The 27,013-nt window shown below is 34.9% G+C and overlaps 1 protein-coding gene across 1 annotated transcript; it reads right to left on the bottom strand.

Moving 5' to 3' along the window:
- Positions 1-13,615: 13,615 nt before the first annotated feature.
- On the bottom strand, positions 13,616-20,657 carry LOC131047207 ((S)-canadine synthase CYP719A21-like). Its single transcript, XM_057981070.2, has 2 exons — positions 20,125-20,657; positions 13,616-14,348 (listed from the first exon to the last, which is right to left on the bottom strand). The coding sequence occupies exons 1-2, from the start codon at positions 20,655-20,657 to the stop codon at positions 13,616-13,618; spliced, it is 1,266 nt and encodes a 421-aa protein (XP_057837053.2).
- Positions 20,658-27,013: the final 6,356 nt, after the last annotated feature.

The following is a 27,013-nucleotide window of genomic DNA, read 5'->3' as shown; positions in this document are numbered from 1 at the left end:
TATGTGAGATAAAGCAGAGGCATACGCGAAGACATCATTTAAAGGTGAAGTTAGGTTTTTGTAGAAGCATATCAGCATTACACCGGTACTGAATCCAACATATGAAGATGTGATTTTGTGTAGTACATTCTTATTGGATTTAACCATCCAACTATAGTCAGTGTGACTCCCAATTCTGATTGAGTAGTGAGCTCTAGGCTGTTGGCCTTTCTGCATGTGCAGACCCCTTTTGTACACTTACTATCTGCAGTAGTATCATCTGATTGTGGGTAAGGATTCCCATCATGGTTTTTCCCCTTACAGGGTTTCCACGTACAAATATTGGTGTCATTTGTTGTGGATGACTTTATGTTTATGTTTCATGCATTAATCCTTACCAGTATAGCAATTTACTATTAACACTATCTACCGGCATACTTAACTGGTTTACCGGTACTAAGTATTAAGTTGGTTAATAAGTTTTTGGTTGAATTTATTAGACAACTGATTCACCCCCCCCGCCCTCTCAGTTGTCATCGGGACCTAACATGATCTTGTGATGAAACTTTATCGACATGCTTATCTAACCAACCAAAAGCTTCCTAGATAATTTCACACCATTTCACGCTCAAATGAAAACTTACTATAAATAGTAACCTTATGTAAATGCAAGGTTGAGACACCATTTTAAAAACAAGAAAATGATCATTAGATAAAACAAACATGTATTAGTAGTAAGTTGTATTATGCTATAGACCATATGATTAATCAACATGTGACTATTATAAAGTGTGTTGTAGGACAACCACATAAAAGACATGGATATAAAAAAGACAAATTATAGTGGTTGGTCCATGTGCTAGCAAGCAAATAAGACAACAGAATGTTGACATATTCTAAAAAGAATTATGTGACAAGAGATTTGAAATATCAGAAATGTGATTATGATAACTCCCCTTAGAATTATGTGTTACATGGAGAGGAGTGCAAATTATTCCGACCAGAAGTGATGTTGTGTCACGAAAAAATAGAAAGATGTATTTATTGAATGTTTCCTTGCAACAAATAACATATAGCACCCACAAAATCAATAAGAATATGAAGAGAGAGGAGGATATGATTATTTAGGGTTAATATAATTCATAGCAAAGAGATAAGAATCTATATATGTCTGCATATGAATACCCATCATATTTCAATTTTTTTGAATTATGAAGAAATTCACATAAAATCAAAGAGAAAATATCAATGTCGATCAACATGGAAGAAGGCCTAAATGTCCCCAAAACTTTGCATCACCCTTGAAGGTCAAAAATCAATATATGATAGAAAGAAAAATGATGAGACAAATAGAGGAACTGGATGACATACAATATCCCCTATATCCAAGTACCTAGTAGGTATCTCAAGGGTTCTTCAAGAGGGCACAAACATTTATAGACAAGTATAGAAGAAGACAAAACAACAAAAACACTCTAATCTAAAAATAAGGAGAGGAACTATTCTAATAATCATCCCCAATTAGATCATATTCCTACCATAATTGATCATTAGGAGAGGGAGGATGATCCTAAAGAGACATGAAAATAAAATCAATATCGAGTGTCTCTCCTATAGAAAGAGGTAAGTATGAGGCTACTATTGATGGGACTTTTGACACACCTAACACAAGCTAAGTGAAACTAATCTTCTCATGAAAAAGGTGAGGAGATATAAATTCCCAACCATCCAAGGTCTCTTTTGTTGGGTCACGACGATGCAAGAGTAACTCAGTGTTCATGTGGCCAATTTCAATCTAGGGATTCGCTGGTATGAGTTGAGCTTATTGTTTAGTATGATTTTGTTGCAGTGGAGAGTTTTTTCAAGGCTCTTATTGTAGTGGAGAGTTTTTTTAAGGCTCTCCTTTCTCTGTATTCCTCTTCCTCCTAGTGATAGGTCCTAACTCTATGAATTATTCAAGATGAGTTGTGCTTCTAAGATTTATTTAGAACCTTTCTGGTGAGAAAGAAAATATACGCTCTAGCTTGTTTAGGCCCTCCTTCTAGTGCCAATTCTATGGATGGTCCTTCTGATACACCTAACACAAGTTAAGTGAAACTAAGTTTCTACTAAAAAAGTTAAGGAGATAGGAATTCCCAACCTTCCAATGTATCCTTTATTGGGTCATAGTGGTGCAAGGGTAACTTAGTATCCTTGTGGCTTGTTTCAATCAAGGCGTCTACTGGTTGCAAATGGAGCATACAAATAAGATCTATACTAGACAAACAAAATTAAAATATAAACCAAGGTTGAAATAAAGAAAGTAAAGAAAGAAAGCATGCAGTTACAAAATAGATAAGCTATGCAATATGATATTATCAAATAACTTTTAAAATAACATTGAGCATAATTTCCTATTAATATGCAAGCTCATCAATATACATGCAAACAAAGAAATATTCTTAAGAACAAACTTTCACAATATCATTTAATCCTCATATACCGTTAACATGCATAATATGATTCATAAAACAACAATGCTTGGAATAATAAAATGCTATTTGGAAAGAGAGAAGATATGAAACAAGAGAATACCAATTTTCAAAAATACAACTTATTGATCATGCGATCCGTAAATTGCTTGTATTGATTTTGAAAAGAAGCATCAATAATCACTAACAGCACAAATGTTCAAGTGTCTAAAAAGGCTTAAACTTTAAAGTTGCATAAAAATGAAATTACTGGCTACTGGCCTCAAATATTCAATTCTCAAACCCTTACAATGACTCAGAAAATTATATTTATAGGCTCAAAATCCCTAGACTTGGAATAAATTTTTCCTAAGATTTAGTTACAAAATGAAAGGAGTTACAGTTAACATGCAAGTTACTACACCTTGGCATGAGTTAACTATTTGTAAACAAGTCTTCTTTAACTAGGACCCGACAAATGTACTCCTCCTTTGCATGAGTTTCTTCTTCTGAGTTATTGTGGAGCCATGCATGTTGAGTAAACTATTCCTCAAGTGTGTTATCCAAATCTACAGTCTGCTCTATGATATTGTTGGTTGCACCGTAAATTCTCTTATTGACTTGAAGCAGCTGGAGATACATATGTAACTTCTTGTTTATTCACTCATTCTTCTTTTGTAAGCTTTGGTAGTTATCTAGATAACACTTAATTTAATATTGAGGTATTATCTAGGAGATATCCAATCCTAGACTTGGATCAGATTTAATTTCTTAACTCCTCCATCTTGTCTACCAATTTGTACACCACATGAGTTGCTTGATAGGAATGTAAAATGAGATAGACATATCTCTCTATCAATTTAGTATCAAACTTGACTTCTGAAGAGAAATTTTTAGCCACATACCAATCCCATTCCTTGAGTACTAACTCTTGTGCAATTACACCATCCTGAGTTTTAGTGAGCATAAGCTCCCCCAACACCTTGACAACATACTCTTCATACTTGTTCAATAATTCCAAGAAAGAGGGATGCCCTTTCAACACTTCATAGATCTATATTTATAAAAAATATCCCTTTTAAACTCCAACCTGTCAATATAATTTTGAAGGGAGATGAGATCTTCTCCTCCTAATAAATATTGTTTCTTGATAACATTTTCCCCCAAGTCCTTGATTTTATTTATATCTTGACTTTCTTTTCATGGTTTTGAAGACTAGGCTTCCCATTGTGTAGAGAGGAAGATCACACCTTTTTCCAAGAGGCAAGCATCTTCATATATCTCCATGATTTTTTAAAAATATTTACCTTCCTTAATTGATAATTATCCCATGCATTAACAATCATCACTTTATCCTTCATAATGTACAAGGACTTAACTTCCTATCAAGGGAGTGTTGAGGAGGAGGTTTCTGCATCTATTAGTCTGGAGTCAAGTGGACATGATAATTCCATAAGCAATTCATATACTATTCTAGTTGGTTCTTCATCTCCTATTTAGATTTGTATTCTTTTTCAATTCTAGTATTTATGGTAGCAGTGACAGCATCCACGAGGGCTTCACTTAGTCAACCTGGCTTATAGCACGTGCATTCATGGCATACTAAATAATCCCCCTATTTTCAAAAAATATTTCCCTAAAATCCTTTTTGTCACCCCCTCCCAATACACAATCTAAATTAAAATCCCCCTATTTTTGCTAGATATTGTATTTTTCATAGCTCAAATTAAAAAAAACCCATTTTCACCGATAGGCAATATATTGTACCCTCAGTTTTGGGATATTAAACCGCCCAATATAAATGCTCATGATATAATATTTCCTAGACAGTCAAGCCCCCGTGGAAGCATCCAAGGTGGCTACCTCCCCCCATTTTATTTGTCTACCCAAGTTCACTTGAGACACTTGGTAATCAATTGGAGTCTATTCTTCACCTTCCTTTCTACGCATCGGGGTTGCTATACTTGCCATGAGTTCTCCTGATTCACTCCTTGTTAGGTGGCGTATGGTTTTTGCCTTTTTTCTTTTCCTAGGAGTATCGGCAAAAACTTCCTAAAGAGACACTTTTGGAAATACAATTTTCCTTTTCCTCTCAAAGTTAAATCTTAGTCATGTTGTCACATCAAAGTCTTGTTGTCCACCTTGAGGAGTGACTTGAGTAGTCATTGCATAGCTTTGCATTACTTTTTCTTGTTCCTTCTCCTCTTCTTCTTCTTTATGGTGCTCTACCTTTTCTTGTTCCTTGGGCTCTTCATGTTGTGATCGAGGTGGTTTGATGGCTACTCTCTTGGTGTTGTTCTCTTGCAAGCACTTCAAGTTTTTCTCCCACCTCAGCTTCAATAGTTTTGTTTTCTATCTTCTCCTTTTTTCTTTCTTCACTTTCTTCAACCTATTTGAAAAGATCATCTTGATCTTGTGGTGTAAGTACTAGGCGGTCATCCTATCCATCAAGCTCCATAGCCTCTTTTTACTTCTCAACCTCCTTTTGTTGGGAAATATCACCAGTTTGTTCTCTCGATGTAGTTACTAATGGTTAAGCAGGTTGGTCATCATGAGAGATGACTGACACCTGAGAAAGCACAAATTCCCCCAAGTCTTGACTCAAGGTATCTTTTTTCTTACTTAATATCTCTTTCTTCTTATGAGTTATTACTGATATTAACTCATTGTCAGAATTTGAATTGTGTCAATATTATGAATTATGACTTGTTCTTGCATTGGTGGCAGTTGTGTTGTGGTTATAGGAGCTTGGGAAGGAGTGGCTTCATGTTCTTGTCTTGAATCCTGAGATGTCCCTTCCCTTAGAGTAATATTGATAGTGGGAATTATAGGGGTAATTGAGGCTTGAGGAGTGGTGAGAAACCCAATGGTTAGTCCTTGTTCAAATTTTTCCTTCAAGGACATAGACTCCCTTCTTTTCTTGTCAAATTGTTTTCACCATTCTTACTTTTTAGCTTGGGACATAGGAGATTCCTCTTCAATTAGAGTTGTCTTTCTTAAATAACTCCTTCTCTTTTTAACATATTCAATGTTGCTTTGGAATGAGGATTCTTTAAGGACTTTCCCATATTTTTCCTTATAGACACACTATCGTGAAGCCTCAATCCTAGCCATTTTCTACTTTATTGGTCCACACCTTTAGAAAAAACATTTATATTTACATTATTTGACTCTAAACATCTAATAAGAGAAAGATTTCTTTTATCTACCCTCTTCTCATTATAGAGTGGATCTAGAATTATCCCATCATATTTGAAACCTTAGGGATGTCAGTTTCTATATCAAAAGATTTCATCCGAAAAGAAGTAAGCCTACAAAACATCTTCTTTCTTCCTTCAAAGCTATCATGCATACCTGCCTAGAAGTCATTTAATGCAAACTTATGTCCATTTCCAAAGGGATCAAAGTATTCTCAATCATAATCAAAATCCTTGATATTTAGATCTTAAAGTTCATGAAATGTTATTTTAGAATTATGTAAGTTATGGCACTTGTAATACTTAAGAGAAAATGGAAAAATCACCCCAATCTTGTGCTTTTGTGTCATTAGGGTCTATACCTATACAACTTGCCTAGAGAATTCAAGAAGTATGATCTTGTTACTGCAATATCAAGGAAGGAGCAAAGAATTGCCTATGTATCCACTTAGTCTATTATATGTTGATCTTGGGTTCTAGATGAGCCATGTTCCCCAACTCTCTATTAATCTAGTAGGTTTTAAAGATAGGCAGTATCCTACATCACCAGTTAGTCTACATATAACTACATATACAAAAACATCATTTATCCTTTTGAAATGATCTTTGCCTACATTGAAGGGTAATAGACTGTAATATTCCCACGCATCCTTGTCATTGGATCCCTCTACTAATTTTCCCTAAGTATTCAATCTTGGGTACAAACCACTCCTTGCAACCATCCACATGACATGTGAGGTCATAAAGAACCTTTTAGTTTCTAGTACTTTATAAATTTGTTCATGAATATTGTCAGAAATGATTTAACCCCAATCAAATGAATTATTTTCTTTGAGGATGGTGAACATATAATAGTACATCCATAAATTATAGTGCCTAGATTCCTCTTTTCAAAAGGCCATGTTCAGCATGATGATTATATCACAAGGGGAATCCTTAAATTCTATTATATAGATGATATCTATAGCCTTCAAACCTATTTTTATAGGATCCTTTAGACAAGTGTTGTTCACATAATCTCTATTTTTATCTACATCACAGTTGAACTCCTTTACATCTTTCTCTTCCATGATTCACAAAACTTCTTCAAACTGTGGGATCTTGAAATTCAAATCCAACATCTCTAGAGACAAATCAACAACTACATTGCCCTTGGTATCCATGCACTTTCTTGTGTCTTTGTTATAATGTTGTGCTATGGGTAGAATCAACTTAGGTGTTTGAATTTCCTAAAGGAAGATAGTACTTTCAACCAATCCCGATCTCATGATTCTCCTCTATACACTATTTGGATTCTCCGCATATACTTCTCATTTAATTTCCTTTAGTTCAATGTGACCAATTTCAGTGTTTGTAATCCATTGCAATTTGTTCTCAAATTTAGAGACATTTGTCTATCCTGAATACTGGTACTTCATTGTAACTGGGACCTTTTCAAGCATAATATCAATCATTGTCTTTCTCCTTAAGTTCCCTGGGAAATCCACTACTTCCATGTGATCCTTCTAAATCTACAAAAGAAAATCAACTAATAAGAATTTCCCAATAAAACACAATTTATCCTTTATTAAATTTTCAATAAAAATTGGACTTCAGAAACCCAATATTCTGGGGTCCAAAAAAGGCTTCTGCAAAGAACAAAAGTTGTACATCTAGATTCCTCGGGTTCCAAGGTTCCAAGTTTGAGACCTCAAATTACCATAGAGCTTAGGATTATGAGATCTCAAATACTTTGTCGTGCAATAAACACAAGAAGTTTTGAACTCTGGGACTCCATGGTTCTAAGAGATTCAAACATTAAAGTCAAAAACTCTAGAGTTCTGGGATGAAATCTTAGAATTAAAGATCATACCTTGAGATCCCTAGATCCTGAGATTTCAAAGTTGTGCAAAGGATGCTCTTCAAAACTTTAGTACTCTGGGGTTCCAAGTTTCAAAGCTCAACAACATAATAAAATTTAGGATCCCAAGGTTTCGAGGTTCCAAAGCTGAGGAAAGACAACACTCCAGAACTTTAGGACTTGGGATTTTGGGACTTTGGAATTCTATAAAGGCAAAGGGATTTAAGAAACATAGGGTACAGACAACTAACTACAGAATCAAAAAATTAAGTTGTAAACCATACAATTTGAAAGACATATAAATTTTTTCAAAAAGTCATCTTAACAGTCAAAAATTGATTTGAAATACCAAAATTCCAAATTCACAAGGAAAATTGACTTATTTACTAAGCTAAAAACCAAAAAAACCCAAATCTAATAGGAACAGAAAGCTAGAGAAACAAGAACAAACCAAAACAAAATAAAAATAAGAAAAACACGAGGGAGTGAAAGAACCTATCTCAACAATGAAAAGGAAGGAAGACAAGGCACCAACGCTTTAGAAGTCGCAACCTCAAATTTGCTAAGATTTCCAAATAGATAGAGCTTGAATGTGAGAGATTAGATGCACAAATGAGGAGAATAAACTATGTAGAGGTATTTATACTCCTATTGTGGTCACGAAGTTTGAAGCACCAAATATCCAAAGTCACAGTTTCTGAATTTCGGGGTCCCCAGATCAAATGAACAACAACCATTATAAACTTTGGGAACCTGGTGTTCAAAAGAACTTAAATGCTAATGAAAACCCGAAAACCTGAAATTCCAAAATTATGAAGACCAAAATAAAACAAAACAAAACCGGAGAACCCAGGTTTTTGAGGTTAAGAAGAAATAAAACTCCTGAACCCAAGACCTCGAAATCTCAAAGACAAGACAAAAAAAATAGAAAGGCAAGAAATAAAAAACAAAGAAAAAATGAGAACTAGGGATCTCAGGGTTCTGAGTTTTCAAACTTGAGAACCTGGAATTTCAAGATTCTGAAAACACAAGAACAAGAACGAAATAAAATAAACCAAAAGGAAACAAAAACAACAACAAATCAAAACAAAATAAAATAAAAGGACCTCCTAAACTCGGGCCTTCAGCATCCTAAAAAGAAACAAACAAAGGGAAACAAGAATGAAAGGAAGGAGAGAAACAAAGAAAAGAAAAGAGGAAAAATGTAGGGGTGAGTATGCAAGGAATAACAAATACCTTTTCATTCTCATCTAGAAACTCTTATGTTCCAAGAGGCAATGATCTTATAAAGATGGTTGATAATCCTAGAATATCATCTAGAGAGTAAAACATGCAGTTCTTTAACGAGGAAGCAAGTGATTCAACTAAGGGCTACAAAATAGGAGATACATAATTGACCTCTAGAATAGGAGCAGTGACCAACATTGAAGAAGGTTGAACCTTCTCAAAGACTAATACAAAAGTAGAAAAAAAAGCTGCAGTAGCTGAATTCTTTTGATGGAACTCAGGAATGTGGTCTTCCTCAAACTTATGCTTAGGTGGTTGAGATGATACCTTCACATCAACTTTAGTAGGTCTGAGGACCCAATAACAACTACAATAAAGATATAGAAAGGAAATGGAAGGAATAAACTATACAGAACAATTCTATGAGATATCCAATGCAATGTTGACTTACAAATGGTTGATGAAGCTTCTAAAGTCTAGTTTAGATATACCTCCCAGGTTTTTACAATTCTCTCTCTTATGTCCCTTTAAATTACAAGCAAAGGAGATAGGGGATGGGGATTCCAAGAATATTAGTTGGATCCATATGCCCATTTTAGACTAAATGGCTATTAACTTAGGGTTGTCTTTAATAGTATCAAGTAGGACATAAAAGTGAATAGGGAACTTTGTATTTTAAAAATAAGATCAATCTTTAAAAATATGCCCATTTGATTCCTATGGTTTCAATAATATCAACCTCTTTGTACTCGAGATGAAGGGCGTAGAGTTAAACCCAAAAGAGAATATTTTGTATGTAGGCCAAGGAAGGATTAAAGTTAGGGATCTAGATTTGGGTATATAAGCCTACTCTATCTAAGAATGAGATTTTAGTTTATGGACTTTATATCTAAGTTATTTGGATTGAAAAATTATGACATAAAAAAATGTTGTCCTCATCTATATAAAAGAAACTTCATTGACTTCTTCTGAATGACAATGTATAAAATCACAAAGAGTGAATGAATGGCTAAAATGCCAAAACTAACATAATAGATCTCTATCTACAAGATCATGATATTGGGGTTGAAGGAAATCCTCCACAAAGATGACTTTGATTCTAATCATTGTCCCTTCAAAGAACATTCTTCTCTATATTTTCTTAGGATCTACCTATATTTGGTTATTGATAACAGGGGAATTAGACCATTTTGGAAATCAATAAGAAAGATGAGATGGGCTTTTGTAGTTTCTAAAAAATTCTCTCACTAGGTCGAGAGCTATGGAAAGGGTTTCTCAGAAGATATTTTGGATTGATGGGAGGCTCAGAGTATTCTCAACCTTTCTTGGGGAAGGAAATATTGCTCTTATTTTTTGAAATGGCGCCTTTAAATTCCAACTATGGCCCACTAAGAGTGGGCCCCTGTACAATATTTTCTAAGGCATCATGGTTTCTAGGCCAGCTAATTTGAAATGCTCGATTCTTTTTGGTAAATATTTGTTTGAAAGGAATGCCCCACAAACAAGGAAAAGGGATTAAATTGGAGTTAGGAAAAGTAATAGGATACTTCCACGACATATCAAGTTGGTAGTGATGGTGATTATGGCTATGTTGTTTCTAGTGCCAAGGTTTTTGGGCTTTTTTTTGTTGATGCCGAGATTTTCCCTAATAGCTAATGTTTCTCATAGTGTTTTAGGGGATGACACCATGTCTTGGCCACTAGGAGGAGCCTAGAACTTCCAAAATATAGCTAATCTAGGTGCTGAAAATTTGAAAATTTGTCATTACTAAAATCTCACTCCCTCTCCATTCTTTTTCTTCTAAGTTTTTCATTTCTAAAATCCTACTTCCTCTCCATTTTAGCTCCTAAATTATCTCACTTTTTTGTGAATATTTTATATTAGAGCCCTCATTTAAGTAGTCAAATAACTTGTATGGGTGTTCCTCATTCGTCTTGTTCATTTTGTCCCCATATTGATTCCTCAAATATTTGTTCTATTTTTTTCTAGAGCTGATGAAGCTTGGACTCAAATTCAAATGTTTTCAGGCCTAACCCTTTCTCTTGGCATATGGTTCATCTTGGAAATTGGTATTTTTTTATGATAATACAATTATTTTTTAACATCGAGGTAATATTTGTAGTAGCTTGCTTAATTTTACTTAGGTTACACATGTGATACTTATAACCTTATCTCTCAAGTTAAAACATTAAGACACATGCAATAATGCTATGTGATCCTTTGTCTTACCTTGACCAATATAAATAAAGGGCTCTCTTTTTATTTTCAATTTATATTTATCATCCTAATCCATCATCATCATATAAATTATACATCTTTTGATGAAAAGGCAACATTCATTCATATTTAATATATCTTATGGTTTCATTAAAGCTTGTAGATCTTAGGTAGCTACACTTTCATCCAAATATTGCATAGTATAGAGTATTTATACCATTTTTTATAGTTTTATCTCTCACACAGTACTACATAGATTTATCATTCTTTTAGAGTAGAAATTGTTTTCAATATTTTGAAAGACATATATAGTTCTATTTTTTCTTATTGTTTTTTAATTCTTATTTTTTATTGTTCGCTAAAGTTTGTGATTTTCTCTAATACTCTTATGTAGATTCAAGTGCAAGCTAATAGTTTTGTAGTTAAAGTGTCGCATCTTTGGGAGTTGTTGACTATCGAGGAATGCACCATGCAAATTGCTATAGTCTTCTATGGATTTATCTCTCCTCAATGAGCGCATAGGTGTAGTGTAGCTAGCCTATGAGGTGTGAGCATAGTCAATGAGATAATGGATACCATTCTTAATATCATTGTGGCTCTCAACCTTTTATGCCCAAGAATGTGTATGTTTGTAATTGTTGAGACTAAAGCTCTTCTACCTTGGCTCATGGGTAGGGAGACAATCCTAATTGACTTGACTCAAGAAAATTCCCTCATCATGAGTTACCCATCTCTCTTCCTTGCATTCAAAAGACTTTAGATATGGCAGCAACACATACAAGAAACGGTGAAGTCAAAAGAAGTAATATGTCATTGCTTCCTCCCATGAGGAAGTGGAAAAAATGGAGGACCTCAATATAGTTAGTACTACCCAGTATTTTATCCATGCTACAATCACATGTTATTTCAGATCTGCGATTGATTTTCCTATTAGCATATAGGTACACGGATACTTTGTTGAATATTTCTTAGCATAACTGAGCTACATTCTTTATTGACCCCTTAAAAAAACATATTTAAACGAGCCTTGAAACCCCTACTTTCTAATATTGTCCTATCTAAGGTACTTTGGCAATGCAACCAAAAACTAAAATTTATTCAAGGTATTTTTCTACTAATGAAATTTCTCTAAGGCATTATTGTAGAGTAGAAAAAGTGAGCCACTACAAAAGGTGGTCAAACGCCTTGAACACTCACTAACCTCCTCTCTACTTAGAGTAAACCTTCGGTTTACTCTAACCTCCAAGTCTACTAAGTAGGATGGAAATGGACAAAGAACTCTCTGATGCCAATAGATAATAGTGTTTTAACTATGGAAACCAAAAGTGCAAGTCACTGAGACCATCTTGTGGACTCTGCAAGCTCTATATACAATGTAAACGTGGATTGAGGACAACAACATGACATGCTAGCATCCCATATGGACAAGACATAGAGACCATACTAAAAAGTATAGAAGTGAACAAACACCAATCTAAAGTACCAAATGCAATAAAAATAAGGACAAAAAAATAAAATCAACAAAAATAAATAAACAAAGGATAAATATGGGGAAGAGAATTTTATAGGAGGTCCAACAAATGAAGCCTCCAACCAACATTGTTTCATTCTTCTCCAAACCTACAAACAAAACAAGCGAGGGTGAAGATGTTGCAGCTCAGGTAAGAGCTTTTACATGGTCAAACTCCCATTTCAATGTTTCCACCTCCATGAACAACCAAGATTGATGGGCTAATAAATGATAATGAAAGGAATGATAAAAGAAATGAAAAAAAAGTGATATTTTAGAACAATGAGCAAATGAACAATGTGATGGGTAAAAGAGAAAGAAATCCCCTTCAACACCAAAAAGTCAGAGCTTGCTTCAGTGAAGACAAATGAAACCCTTAAATATATGAACCTTTGATAATGACAATAATGTAACAAACAAGTGCATCAATGGTGGATGAAATGTAGGAAAACCAACTTTTAGAGTATAATAGAGTCGCAGATTATTTTAGAACCAAGAGAGAGAATAAATATTGATTTCCAAAGCAACATGAAGGCTCAGTAAGTAAGACAAACTGACTAGAGAAGCATCCTGACTTCAATGCACGTTGGAGGAGTTGTTACATCTCAAAAATTAGTAGGTGTAAGATCTCAACAATCACTTTTAGTCTGAATATTCATGAAATGAATGCATGGCACGTAGACATCTCCATAACACACATCTCCCATAATAAAATAGTCCACATAATCAGAAAACCAAACAAGAAGGGCGACAAAGCAGCCTTAACAAAAGATGAGACAAAATCTTCGTCATCATCTCTGAATCGAATTAAAGTGAAGGCACCATATGACATAAAATTGCATGGAATGCAATTTATCAAAATTAAGAAAAAGATAATTCAAAATGCTTGAATCACAACGAATATGTCTCACTATATATGACTAATGTTGTTAACATTAAATATGGACATAGGGACATAGTATTCCTTAATAAGTAAAAGCAAACAAACACGCATAATTTTAATTTTCCTTTCCTTTCAACTCCATTCAATTCTTGGCATCTGCAATACGTCAAACGGTTGAGATCGATATGAATCAGTAGTTAATGTGGGACCATTAAGCACAGCCATAATTTTATTTATATTATTAGAAATAGAAACAGAATCTAAACTCTTAAAAACAAAAATCTAGAAACAGAAATAAGTACAAAGGTCTCTCTAACGGTAAGTTATGCGAGCCTCCAATGGATATTTCATTTCCAAGATGAAGGAAGGAATATGCCTGGTTAGGTCTGGAGGATTCCCTTCCTTCACACATGTCCACTCAAATTTAACCAATAAATTGGCCAGAGTGATGGGAACATGAACGTTAGCAAGGTCCATTCCAGCACATACTCGTCTTCCGGCTCCAAACGGTAGATACCACATTCTCACCTTGTCAGAATCCATATTACCCAGAAATCTCTCCGGCATAAACTGATCGGGCTCTTTCCATGCTCCAGGATCGTTGCAGACGCTGTGCAGATTAAAAAGCAATGATGATTTCGCTGGGATGGTGATGCCCATCACCTTACACTCCTCCACAGTTTCGTGTGGTATTGCAAGCGGCGCTATGGACTCTTTTCTCAGCGTCTCCTTCACAACTGCTTGCAAGTATGGCAGCTTCCCCAAATCCTCCATACATAACAAGTTGTGCTCTTTTCCTTCCACAGCTTGGCTTACCTCCCGATATGCCCTTTCTTGTATATTAGGATGGGTTATAAGATGAGCGAGAGCCCATTCTAGAGCTGAGGAGGTGCTGTCTACTGCGAGAAGAAAGAGCTCAAACAAGTTTAGGGCTATTTCTTCGTCGGAGAACTTTAACTTGTTCTCTTCATCGTCTTCTTCGCCGACAGAAAGCAAGCAATTCAAATAGCAATCGGGAGCACTCTGCTTGAAGTATACCCGATCCCTGCGAGCAAATTGAATTAAAGGCAATAACAGCTGCAGAATAACATCTCGGTGAGACTTCCATTTCTTCACAGCTCTTCTCGACGAAGGAAAAATGTAGCGAGTACAAGGAAATGAATTGATCAGGATTAAATTGGGAAAATATTGAAATCTAATTTTTCAAAATTTTCTATGTTTTAGTAAAATGCAATTTTGAGGGTCTTCGGTGCATTTTTGGACAAATGTTGCGTGAAATTTGGTTCTAGATTATTTGAATACCTTTCCAATGCATCAAACGGTTTGTAATTCGGAGCTAGGATGAGAAAGTTATGCCTTCTCAAAGTGGACTAAAATTTTATATTTAGTTTTTTTGATAATTTTGATAGTTTTAGTAGTTTAATTGTAATAAACATTATGGTGACTCTTCATTTCAATTCCAAGGGATTTGTGTGACCCTTGGGATACATTCGACTTGTATAAATTCCAATTTTGAATAGAATGGAGACAGTTTTTTTTGTTTGCAATCTTCTTGTTGTCAATTTTTGTGTTGAAATCTACAATACCGCAGGTATCACACTAGGTATTGTAATCTGGTTTTCATAAATCAGATCAGTGGTATCAGAGCGGGAACGCTCCTTTATGCCAATTTACACAAGGTCTTCCTACCAAAGATTAGGATTGGATACACAAGATTTGTCAAAATACCCACCTTTGAGATGCACACAATCGAAGATGTCAGACAATGATGTTAAGAAGTTGGTCGAGGAAGCTTTAAATAAGCAACGAGAGGAGATGATGAGTCAATTTTCAAACCTCCTACAGAAGCAAAAACCCTCTGAATCTGAAACACCATTTCGTGGAAATACCCCTTTTAAAGTGCAGGTCAATTTCGACATCCCAAATTTTGAAGGAAAGGTCGATGCTGAAGCTGTTGATAACTGGTTATCAAAGTTGGATAGGTACTTTTCTGTAAATAATTTCTCAGATGCTGAAAAGATAACATTTGCTCTCCTCAAAGCTGAAACCCATGTGAAATTAGCATGGGAAACCAAAGTAGCAAACAAAGAACAAGAATCAGTTGCTGAAGATGATTTTATACTATCTCTTGATAAGAAGCCCACATGGGGAGAATTTGTGGAATATATAAAAGAAGCTTACCTCCCGGAGGATGTATATGAACAAAAATACATAGAATGGCAGCTTCTTCGCCAAAGGAGGGATCAGTCTGTGCAAGATTACACCAATACATTCCATTCACTTTCAGCAAAACTCGGTATTAATGATTCAGAGAAGCATAGAATTTTAAAATATCGGAGTGGACTTCACAGGTATATTCAAACAGAGATGGATTTTTTAAATATTGAGACATTGGCAACTGCCTATAAATATGCTACAAAAATTGAAGAAAAATCCAAGCAAAGATGGAAGAGGGACTACTTTGCAAACAACAAGCCAAGGGCTGAAGGTGGCAATAAATTTGCAGGGAAACAGGTGACCAAGGAACCTCATTCAAATTCACCCAAGAACACATGGTGGTCTACTAAAAAGACAGACACAGGCATGTGGTGTGAGCTGCATAGGTCCCCAACCCATAATACAAAGGATTGTCGAAGTATTAAAAATTTGATGACAGAAATACGAGGGGAGGAAGCTGAACCTGAATCGCCACCAATAGATAATTCTAAGAAAGAGGAGAATGATTCCATCATAGAAGCAAACCCATATGCCGTAGTTGGAACTGCTAAAGTATTTCCCCGTGAAGATGAAGAGAGACTTTTTCATTCACAGATGTGGGTTGATGGAAAGCCTCTACATTTTATTGTTGACAGTGGGAGTCAAAAGAATTTGATCTCTAGGGAGACAGTCAAAAGATTAAATTTGAAAGTGACAAGACACCCACAACCATACTCTATGGGATGGGTGAATGAGGGACAAGATATTCAAATCAATCAACAATGTCGTTTGCCATATTCAATCAAGCCTTTCAAGGATGAAGTGATATGTGATGTAGCACCATTGGATGTATGCGATGTCTTGCTGGGGCAGCCATACATGTATCAGAGGCATGGGGTGTATGAGTCAAGGCCACGTAGTGTTACAATCAAGCTTGGTGAGAAGAGGTACCGAATACCAGAGGTATGTCCAACAAAAACTGCATCTTTAATTAGTGCTAAACAATGTAAACGGTTGATTGCTCAAACTGGAGCTTTTATTGTACTCATGATTCGCCCTGAACAAACAAAGTCAGTTGTTCTTAATACACATGCTAAGGTAACAGAGAATCAACAAAATCAAATAGATAAAATTTTGAAAGAATATCACAATGTGTTTACACCACCAGTGGGAGTACCAACACACTGTCAAGTCAAGCACTCTATTGATTTAATTCCAGGCACACTGCTACCACATGAGCCAATATATAGGAGGTCAGTTTTGGAAAATAATGAGATTAAGAGACAAATTCAGGAGTTGATTCAGAAAGGACACATTCGTCCAAGTGCTTCACCTTGTGGAAGTCCAATTGTCCTTGCTAAAAAGAAAGATGGGACATGGAGGCTTTGTATTGATTACAGAGCATTAAACAAAATCTCTGTTAAAAATAGATATCCAATCCCTCGAATTGATGATTTGTTGGACCAACTTAGGGGGGCTAAATTCTTTACAAAAGTTGACTTGAAGTCTGGATACCACCAAGTACCAATTGATCCATCAGATGTGTGGAAGACTGCATTTAAATCTAAGGAAGGTTTGTTTGAATGGTTGGTCATGCCTTTTGGCCTAACAAATGCCCCAGCCACATTTATGAGATTGATGAATGATGTGCTTAGACCATTCATTGATTCCTTTGTAGTTGTTTATTTGGATGACATACTCATCTTTAGCAGAACTTGGTCTGAGCATTTGCAGCATGTTGAACAAGTTCTTTCAACTCTGCAAAAACACAAACTTTATGCCAACATTGAGAAGTGTTCTTTTGGTATGCAGAGTATTCAATACTTAGGGTATATCATTGACGTTGAGGGTGTTCATGTTGATCCAGCAAAGATTCAAATAATTCAAGATTGGCCATCTCCTAAAAATTTCACAGAATTTCGCAGCTTCTTGGGCTTAGCCAACTTCTATCGTAGATTTGTGTTTGGTTTCTCACACATATCATGGCCTCTTAATCAATCACTCAGGGGTGGCGCACAAGCAAAATTTCAATAGACAGAGGCACAACAACAAGCATTTGAGGAGTTAAAGAAAAGACTATGTTCAGCACCAGTATTGGTCCTTCCAGATCTACACCAAGCATTTGAGATAGAAACAGATGCATCAGATTATGCTCTTGGTGCGGTACTCACACAAAATGGGCATCCTGTTGCCTATCACAGTGAAACTTTTTCTGATACAATACGTAAGTATCCCACCTATGATAAGGAGTTGTATGCCATTGTTCAGGCTTGCAAACAATGGAAACACTATATACTGGGAAAAGAAACTGTTATACATACAGACCATAAACCACTCCAATTCTTGCAAACACAAGGAAAGCTACAGAATGATAGACATCAACGGTGGTCAGTCTATTTACAACAATTTCACCTCAACATTCGTCATAAAAAAGGAAGCAGTAACAAGGTGGCAGATTGTTTGAGTAGGCCTCCAATTGCAGGTTTGACAATAGTGTTGGATTCATGCGGTCATCAATCATCCACTTGGGAACAACTATATAGTATTGACCCTGATTTTGCTAACATCTATAGTAATTTGGTAGAAGGAAAATCTGTCTCTGATTTTCACTTGCAGGATGGGTTTCTTTGCCATAATGGTCACATATGTGTACCCACCGAAGAACGGAAGAAAATGATATGGGAAGCTCACTACAGTCGTGTTGCAGGACATTTTGGTATTGGTAAGACTACTGCTATCCTTCAAAAGTATTTCTATTGGCCAAAAATGAAGCAAGATGTCATTTCACATATACAAGCTTGTGTAGCCTGTGCGATTGCAAAACCAGCAAACCGTAAGTTGGGTCTATACTTACCATTACCTATTCCTGATAAGCCATGGCAATCTATTTCAATGGATTTTATGTCTAGGCTTCCAACTACCAGGCGGGGGCATGATTGTGTATATGTTGTGGTAGATAGGTTTTCTAAAATGGCTATCATGGTGGCATGTAAAAAGATGATTTCTGCAGAAGATACTGCCAAGCTATTTTTTGAACATGTGTGGGTTCATTTTGGTTTGCCAAAAACCATTATTTCTGATAGGGATAGCAGGTTCATCAGCAAATTTTGGTCTGCACTATGGGCTAAAATGGACACGAAACTGACAAAGTCCACAGCATTTCATCCTCAAACAGATGGGCAGACAGAAGTGGTGAATCGAATGATTATTCATATTTTACGGATGTATCATTCAAAACATCCTCGCACGTGGGATGAAAGCTTACCCTATGTGCAACACAGCTACAACCGTGCACTCCATAGTACTACAGGGCACAGTCCATTTGAGGTTTCTCTTGGGTACCAGCCATTGGCACCTATGGATGTAGCAATACCATCTCTACAGTCTAGTAGTCCATTGAATGGTGACAAGGAGGTAGATAAAGCAGAAAAATTCATTGATAACATTAGACACCTACAACAACAAGTTTATGAGATATTGGAGCAGAGTAATCAGAAATATAAGGAAAGACATGATAAACATAGAACTCCCCATCAGTTTCAGGTTGGTGACAAGGTATGGTTACATTTTCAGAAAGAGCGTCTGCATGGACCAAATAGGAAGCTTCGACCTCTTCGTTATGGACCATACACTATTGTGAAACAAGTTGGTGAGAATGCTTTTGAACTTAATTTGCCATCCTTTTTGGGACTGCATCCAGTTTTCAATGTGGAGTTGTTGAGACCCTATTTTCCTCCTTTATTGGATATCTCCCAAGCTACTGAATACATTCAAGCTGCAGAATTAAACCCCTCTACTACTGCTCCAGTCCAGTGTGACTATGTTACTGAAGCCATTTTAAAGACTTTGAGAAATCAGAAAATCCCTTTGTATTGGGTGGTTCGAGCTGGTCAGCATTCTCATCAAGGCAAGTGGCTTACTAAGGAACAAATTGAAGAACAATTTCCTCATCTGTTGCAGCAGATTAGTGCAATGGGGCCCATTGCCTCTTAAGGGGGGAGGAATGATCAGGATTAAATTGGGAAAATATTGAAATCTAATTTTTCAAAATTTTCTATGTTTTAGTAAAATGCAATTTTGAGGGTCTTCGGTGCATTTTTGGACAAATGTTGCGCGAAATTTGGTTCTAGATTATTTGAATACCTTTCCAATGCATCAAACGGTTTGTAATTCGGAGCTAGGATGAGAAAGTTATGCCTTCTCAAAGTGGACTAAAATTTTATATTTAGTTTTTTGATAATTTTGATAGTTTTAGTAGTTTAATTGTAATAAACATTATGGTGACTCTTCGTTTCAATTCCAAGGGATTTGTGTGACCCTTGGGATACATTCGACTTGTATAAATTCCAATTTTGAATAGAATGGAGACAGTTTTTTTGTTTGCAATCTTCTTGTTGTCAATTTTTGTGTTGAAATCTACAATACCGCAGGTATCACACCAGGTATTGTAATCTGATTTTCATAAATCAGATCATGAATCGAGAAGCATAGTATCTCCTTCATCACCTAAGCGAATATTTTCACCCATTAATTCAGCCAGCTTGACGAGGAAACTCTGGTCTTGGAAGTGAGGGCCAAAGCATAAGCGGGCTAGAAAACTCACTGCCATCATTTTCAAGGCATACAAGGGCCTCACCACGCCACTATTTGCCTCCATCTCCTTTTCTAATGTGTTGAAGAGATCACAGAAACATGCCTGATGAGCAGAGCTCTGGCTTGCAATGTGGAATGGACTGAGAACATTGTTGCGGAGAAGCTTTCTGAGCTTAGTCCAACGTTCATTGCAGGGAGAAATAAGGATGGTATTGAAGTTTGCAGTCGTGTATTGCCTGGAGTAAAGCTTTCGACGATCTACGAAATTGGAGGCTTGGTTTACCAGCGCCTCCCAGATTGCAGTTTGGCCGGTGAGAATTATCATAGGCGATAGTCCCATCCACACTGTCATTACAGGACCATACAACTTGGCCATATCTGTCAAGGTCGAAAGAATATTGTCGCCTTTCATTATCTGATGAAGGTTGCCCACTAATGGTAGCCTGGGAGGACAAGGAGGCCATTTACTCCTCTTCCTTGAGAATACCAAATCATAAGCTATAACAGCAACACATGTGAGAAACAGCGTAGTAAGAAGAAGTGAGATGGTAGTGCCTCTTCCCATAGGGAAGTGGAATAAATGAAGGACCCCAACATAACTACTGCCAACAACGATATTATCCATGATACAATCACAGTTTATTTGAGACCTTCGATTACTTTTTGTCTCTCTCCGGGTCTAAGTTCATTTATAGAACACAGATACATTGTCGAATTTTTTTATTTCTCATCATAACTCAACTACCTAATCGAGCTAAAACCAAATTCCATTGTGTTCTCAACTCTTTTAAATTGTCTCCTCGAAGATATCTCATTGGAGGACATATTTCTTTCATGGACTTGGTTCACCATCTTGCACGCTTTTTCTTTCAATTCTTCTTTATCTTGAGCTATTGATGTTACTATTGTAATTGATCTATCAAGACTTATATCACATGCTTCTTGTATCTTGAATTCAACATTTCTATTGATGATTGTTGTTTTCGTTTTGGAATTGAGTAACATAGGCTTTTGACTAGGATATTATAATCGATACAAATACATGTTACACCTACATCATCCAATTTTCTTCTCATTCATTTTAGATTGTGTAAATATGCTATATATCCTAAAATTCTCAAAGATAAATTTTGTTTCTTGTTTTTAATTAAATTGGGGAAGGGATCCAACACATTACAAATCTAACACTAACCATTAAAAACCAAAGCTAGAACAAAACTAGTCACAAAGATAGCAAATTGGGGCAACCAAATAAATAGCAAAGTTGGAGCCAAATAGGTTACATCTTATTTTGGAACTAAGTGTTCAGACTCCTCATCAACCATCCTAACCTATTAGGACTTATTAGTGTGATGCTTCTTACATTGGACAACTATCCTAGTAGGTCCATTATTACAAACTAGAATAACGTTGACCCAAAGAAAACGGTGGGTCAACAACATTAGAGACAACAACTTAATCAACAACAATAATAGTATTAAGGGTAACAACATTACCAATAGAAGAAATAGTAGAACCATTGATAGAATTAGATGGAGAGACAATAGACCTAGAACCACAAATTTTATCATTGAAAATATCTCATACTAGTAAATCTGAATCATTGACAACATTAGCTAGAGAGGGATCTGAATCCTCTAAAACAACATCATCCCAAAAGCAACATAAAGAAAAAGAGTAATATGGTAATGAGCAGAATTCTTCCACCAAGTTGAGGGAAAAAACCTACGAGAATTCTAGAAGAAAAAAGATAAATATCTAGTAGACAAACAACACCTGTAATGTAAGAAAATGCCATCATAGCCCACAAAATGATACCAAGATCTATCATTAACTTATAGAATGACTTCTCTAGGCAAAGATTTTGAAATATCCATCTCAACTAGAATGCGAGCAAATGAAGTGTGAACAAAGGCTTTGGTCATAGGTTCCACCTTCAAAAATATTTCTAAAGAATTACCAATAGACCCAAAGTTTTCATCACACCAAAAATGAAATGGTAGATAAGCCAACCTTAACTCTGCAAGAAGAATACCAATCAAATATTTAAAGGATTGAAAGAAGAAACCCAAAGACACATAGAGAGGGGATTAGAATCACTTCTCCAAGGCCCATTATCAAGAACAACCTACTTATCATCATTAGAATCAAAGCACACCACCAAAAAACCTCTAGTTGAAGGGTAAATAAATATTTTACCCTCAACCAAAGGAGACCAATCTCCTAAATCCAGTGGTGCAAATTAGGAAGATCAAGCCAAAAACAAAAAAAAACTATAAATTAAGTAATGCTTGGAAAAATATTCCTCACATATCAATTTTAATTTCCCTAGAGGAATCACAGGAGTAGTGGCAACATAGGGAACTAACTTAACATAGTCGTTCATTCTCCTAGATGTAGCAATCTTAGTACGAAAAGGACTCAGCAAGATTTTCCTAAGTAGACCTGCATAGGAAGCACATTGATTGGATCTAGAGAAATGTGGAAAAGTAGCAACCTAATAATGGAGGAGAGACCAAAGTTCAACCAAAAACCTTAGGCCCAACTATGGAGTAGTAGCACCTATGGACGAAGCCCCAACTGTAACCACTACATGACCAACATTAGGCCAAAATAAAATCCCACTAGGAGATGAAATATACACCACCAAATCAATCTAAGGTAGATTTACAGTAGAGAATAGCATGGACTAGGAAGGGGCAAGAAGGCAGAATTTAAAAAATGTAACGAGCAGGAATAAGTGGAAGACATCTTCGGAATCAATCTCTTACCTAGAAGAGAAGTTACATTGTTTCTCTTGTTACTCCATGATTTCTATAAAATCCTATCCCAAAAACTCTTTGTAGGACATTTCTTTAGAATACATTATGTTTCTTTTCACTCCATTCTCTTTGTAGAATTATTTCCCTTAGCACTCTTTGTAGGATGTTGGTTTCTTATTTGTCAATGATGTTGTTTTTTTTACAATATTCACTAGGTAGGTTCTTGGCCTTTAACATGATACTAGTCATCCCCATTATTTTTTCATTTTTCCTATCTAAAAAATAATAATGTTATGATGTGTACCGTATAATAATTGTTTCTTAATTTTATGACATGAAAAAAATAAAATCATTAGAACTATATTCTCCACTTCTATATGATCTTGGTAATTTGATGTGTTGCTCACTTTGGTTTTAAATGACTACTTTGAAATCCTTGAACTCTAAATGCTTTAGACTTTTTCTTGAGAAAATAAATCCATATTTTCCTATTGAAATCATCAATAAATATTATAAATTAATAACTTCATCCAAATTATAGAATTTGAACTTGTTAGCATTCAATGTGAATGATACATAATTGTTCCTTTTCTTTGTAAGACACTCATGTTGGAGAAAATTCCTTATATTATTTCTAAAATATATATTTCTCACATGAAATAATTGGCTACTCAATTTATGGACATCATCTCACCAATCGCTTCTTCTTTAATATGCATAAACTTCCAAAATGAATATTTTCATAATTGAGATGCTAGAGCCTTGTCTACTAAATACAGTACCTTAAAGTTGAATTACTCTTGGGTGGGCTCTCCTTTAGCTATATCTTGATTTAAAATATTCATTTAGAGTGGGAATATATGGTTCATGGTCACCTCATCCTTTCATTAGGATTTCTATCTAGTATAATAAACAAATTATCTTTAAAGGATATGTTGTAACCTTCATATGTAAGTTTCCTAATGCTCATGAGACTGTGATTCAATCTTATCATAAAAGAAATATTTAGGACATGATTTCATTTACCTTAATTAGTAATAATATTAATCACACCTTTACCCTTAAACCCTATTTTTATTATTACCTAGCTTGAGATCTAACTTCATAGAACCATTTCAGCTTTGAAAAAAACCTTTATTTCCATTCATGTGCTTACTAAACCTATTCTATAAAAATCATACATTCTGGTACTCTCTTTATAAATATGACATATAATAGAATTTGACCAATAACAACATTCAAATAATTCTAAAAATTTATATTGTGTTAATTAATATCTACTTTTATCCTCCTACACTAATTTTCTCAATGAACAAATTTATTATTGTAATGAAATTAAATATTATATTTATTTTTACTCTAAAAATATTTTTGGTATTTGTTAAGGGTTTTAACACATTTATTTTTTAGTTTTCTTTCTACCTTGATGCTCCTATATCTATTTTTATTATTTCTATCCCCACTTGACCTCCATTTACCTTTACTAAATTAATTATGAGATTTATATCCATTCCCTAAAGAGGAACTACTATTTGTATGCACTCTAAACTCATAGGACAATAGATACCTAATTACCTCATTTATGCATAGTTGTCTTTGACCTTTGGACTCTTCAAGAGAAACTATAGTAAGAACAAACTTACTAGATAGGATTTAGACAACCATTTCTATAATATTTTGCTCAGTTATGTCCTCTCCATGTGATTTAATTTGATTAAATTTATTCATAATTGGAATACATAACTCATCTATAAAATTCAAATTATTCATACCAAAATTGTTAAATCTTTTTCAAAAATATTATAATCTTGGGGTTCTACAAATCCATTCTCGAGAATATCCCAAACTTCTTGTAAAAACAATATAATCTTCATACACTAAAAATCCAAATTCTTACCCATGAATATGGGAATTTGAGGCTAGTAAATAAATATTGTTACTTATTTTCATGCATATAGTTTTATTCTATTTATAATACCAATATAAAGGAGAGGGTGGTAAAAGAGTAAATTAAAGCACTATAAATTTCATGTAAAATGATATAAAATAAAAAATAATAGTTATAGAGAAATCTTCACCATTGAGTCATCCTTTTTACACTTCAATAAATATTGTGTCTGACCCCCCTACCCCCAACACATATTTCTTCATAATACTTTTCCTCTAGAAAATATTTGTATGCTATTACACATGTCTTGTATAACTATTTTCCATTCATGCACATATGCTTGCTATCTATCTTTTTACTATAGATTATTTTCCTATGTATTCTTCCTTACATTTCCTTACTACACATAGTATTCCTATTTTTCTATTTTTTCCACTTCATGCATCCACGTTACATTATATCTTTATCTATAAAAATATCTAGCCTATGGGACATGTACCTTATAGGATATTACTATTTTAGTTGATTTATATTGTGCATTATAATTTGTGGAAATCATTTTTTTATTTATTCCATTCTTTTGACTAGCTAACTTATAGTCCAAACTAACTCTTTATTTCTCTTGCACAATTGAGTCAAGGGTATAATTATAACACATAAGAATTACCTTGGTCTCAATACTTTGGTCTATTTTTCACCCATTTTATTGCTAATAGGCCTCAATTCCCATGGAGTTAGAATACCATATAAATTTCTCAGTGCTCACTAGCTTTGTCAATGTATATGCAAAATTCACCAAAGTGTTAAATTTATCAAATTTCACCTTTCCATCTTCTACCATATCACAAACAAAATGACACTATACATCAATATGATTTGTTCTCATATCGAACATAAGATTCCATGCTAATAGAATTTATCTCTAATTATCACAATAGATAGTAATATTCCTTGCATCAAAACTAATATCAAAACCTAATATCTTAAGAAAAATGGCTTCCTTTCATGCATGATTATCTTCCATGTAAGTTTTACTTCTATAATAGAAAAAGAGACTATAACTTGTCACTTAGTCATCCAACTAATAGGACCATTAAACATCATGAACATAAATCCATTGGTGATCTTTTTTTTTTTTTTAATCTATCCAATATGAATCCACATTTCTATAAATTTTGACTAAATACTAAGGCCCAACAGGATAACAATAAAAACATAGAAGATAAATAAATAGAGAGGGCCTCTTAAAATAAATGATTCTGACTCAAGGTTTCCACTCATATTTCTTAAACTCTTTCCTCCCACCCATTGTTTCCTCTCCTTCAGTGGGTAGTGTGGTTGATTTGGAGTATGTGATAAGAAATAGATGTCCTATTATTGCTACGCTAGTGTTGGTGAATGCATCATGCTCTCCTACTATATCTTCAAATGTCATGGCTATTTGTGGAGGTGTGTCTCCTCCTATGTATGGGTCATCTATTTTTCATGCTCATATTGATGCTCTATTTCCTCCATTATTGGGGGAAGGGTCTTTGCCTCGTCCTTTAGCTAGAATGACTTTCATTATTGATGCATCTCTTTAGGCTCATTATGGAGGGGTTTTGTGTTTTTCTCCTTTATCTAGGAATAGGTCTCCATACACCTCCTTTGTGGACCTTTTATATAGGCCCTCTACAACTTCTCTTTACAAGAAGAGTGTGCTAATCCATTTTACCTATCCTACCCTTCAATAGTTATGGGTCAAGATGTGATTAATAATTTATTTTCTGAGTAAGGGTTTGATATGTAGATTCAGTTGCATATGGCTATCACTTCCAAACCTAAAACTATATGCCTTTGTGGAGGGTAAGTTATATATTTACCCTTGTGCTAGAGGGTTTTTTGTTGTTTGTTTTGATTCATCTGATGACCATGAGGCTACATCAGTTGATGGGGATTGTGAATGGGATTTGCATCCTCTCTTGATTCACACTTAGGCCCCATCTTTTAATCATCTAAAAGATTCTACAAATATTTCTCCTATTTGGGTTAAACTGTCTTATCTCCCCTTACACTTTTGGTGCAAAATTACCTATGAAGATTGAAAATGGTGTAGGTTATTTTTGGGCCTAGAAACTACTGGTTTTTCTAACACTTCCTATGCTTATATTTTATTGGATGTTGATCTCTCCAAATCTCTATCTAAGAATATTGTCTTAAAGGTCATTGATTATTCTTAGATGCAACTAATCAACTATGAGATAATTTATTTTCATTGATAAAACTATAATG

Source organism: Cryptomeria japonica, chromosome 4, assembly GCF_030272615.1.
Source record: "Cryptomeria japonica chromosome 4, Sugi_1.0, whole genome shotgun sequence".
Lineage (NCBI taxonomy): Eukaryota > Viridiplantae > Streptophyta > Pinopsida > Cupressales > Cupressaceae > Cryptomeria > Cryptomeria japonica.
This window is presented reverse-complemented; position numbering and strand designations above follow the sequence as displayed.

What these genes read in the sequence shown, in the direction of transcription:
- LOC131047207 (XM_057981070.2), bottom strand. Translation starts at nt 20,657, where the DNA reads ATGGGAAGAGGCACTACCATCTCACTTCTTCTTACTACGCTGTTTCTC. An exon ending in AGTGGCGTGGTGAGGCCCTT is followed by an intron (nt 14,349 to 20,124) that starts GTATGCCTTGAA and finishes ATTTGCTCGCAG; the next exon opens with GGATCGGGTATACTTCAAGC.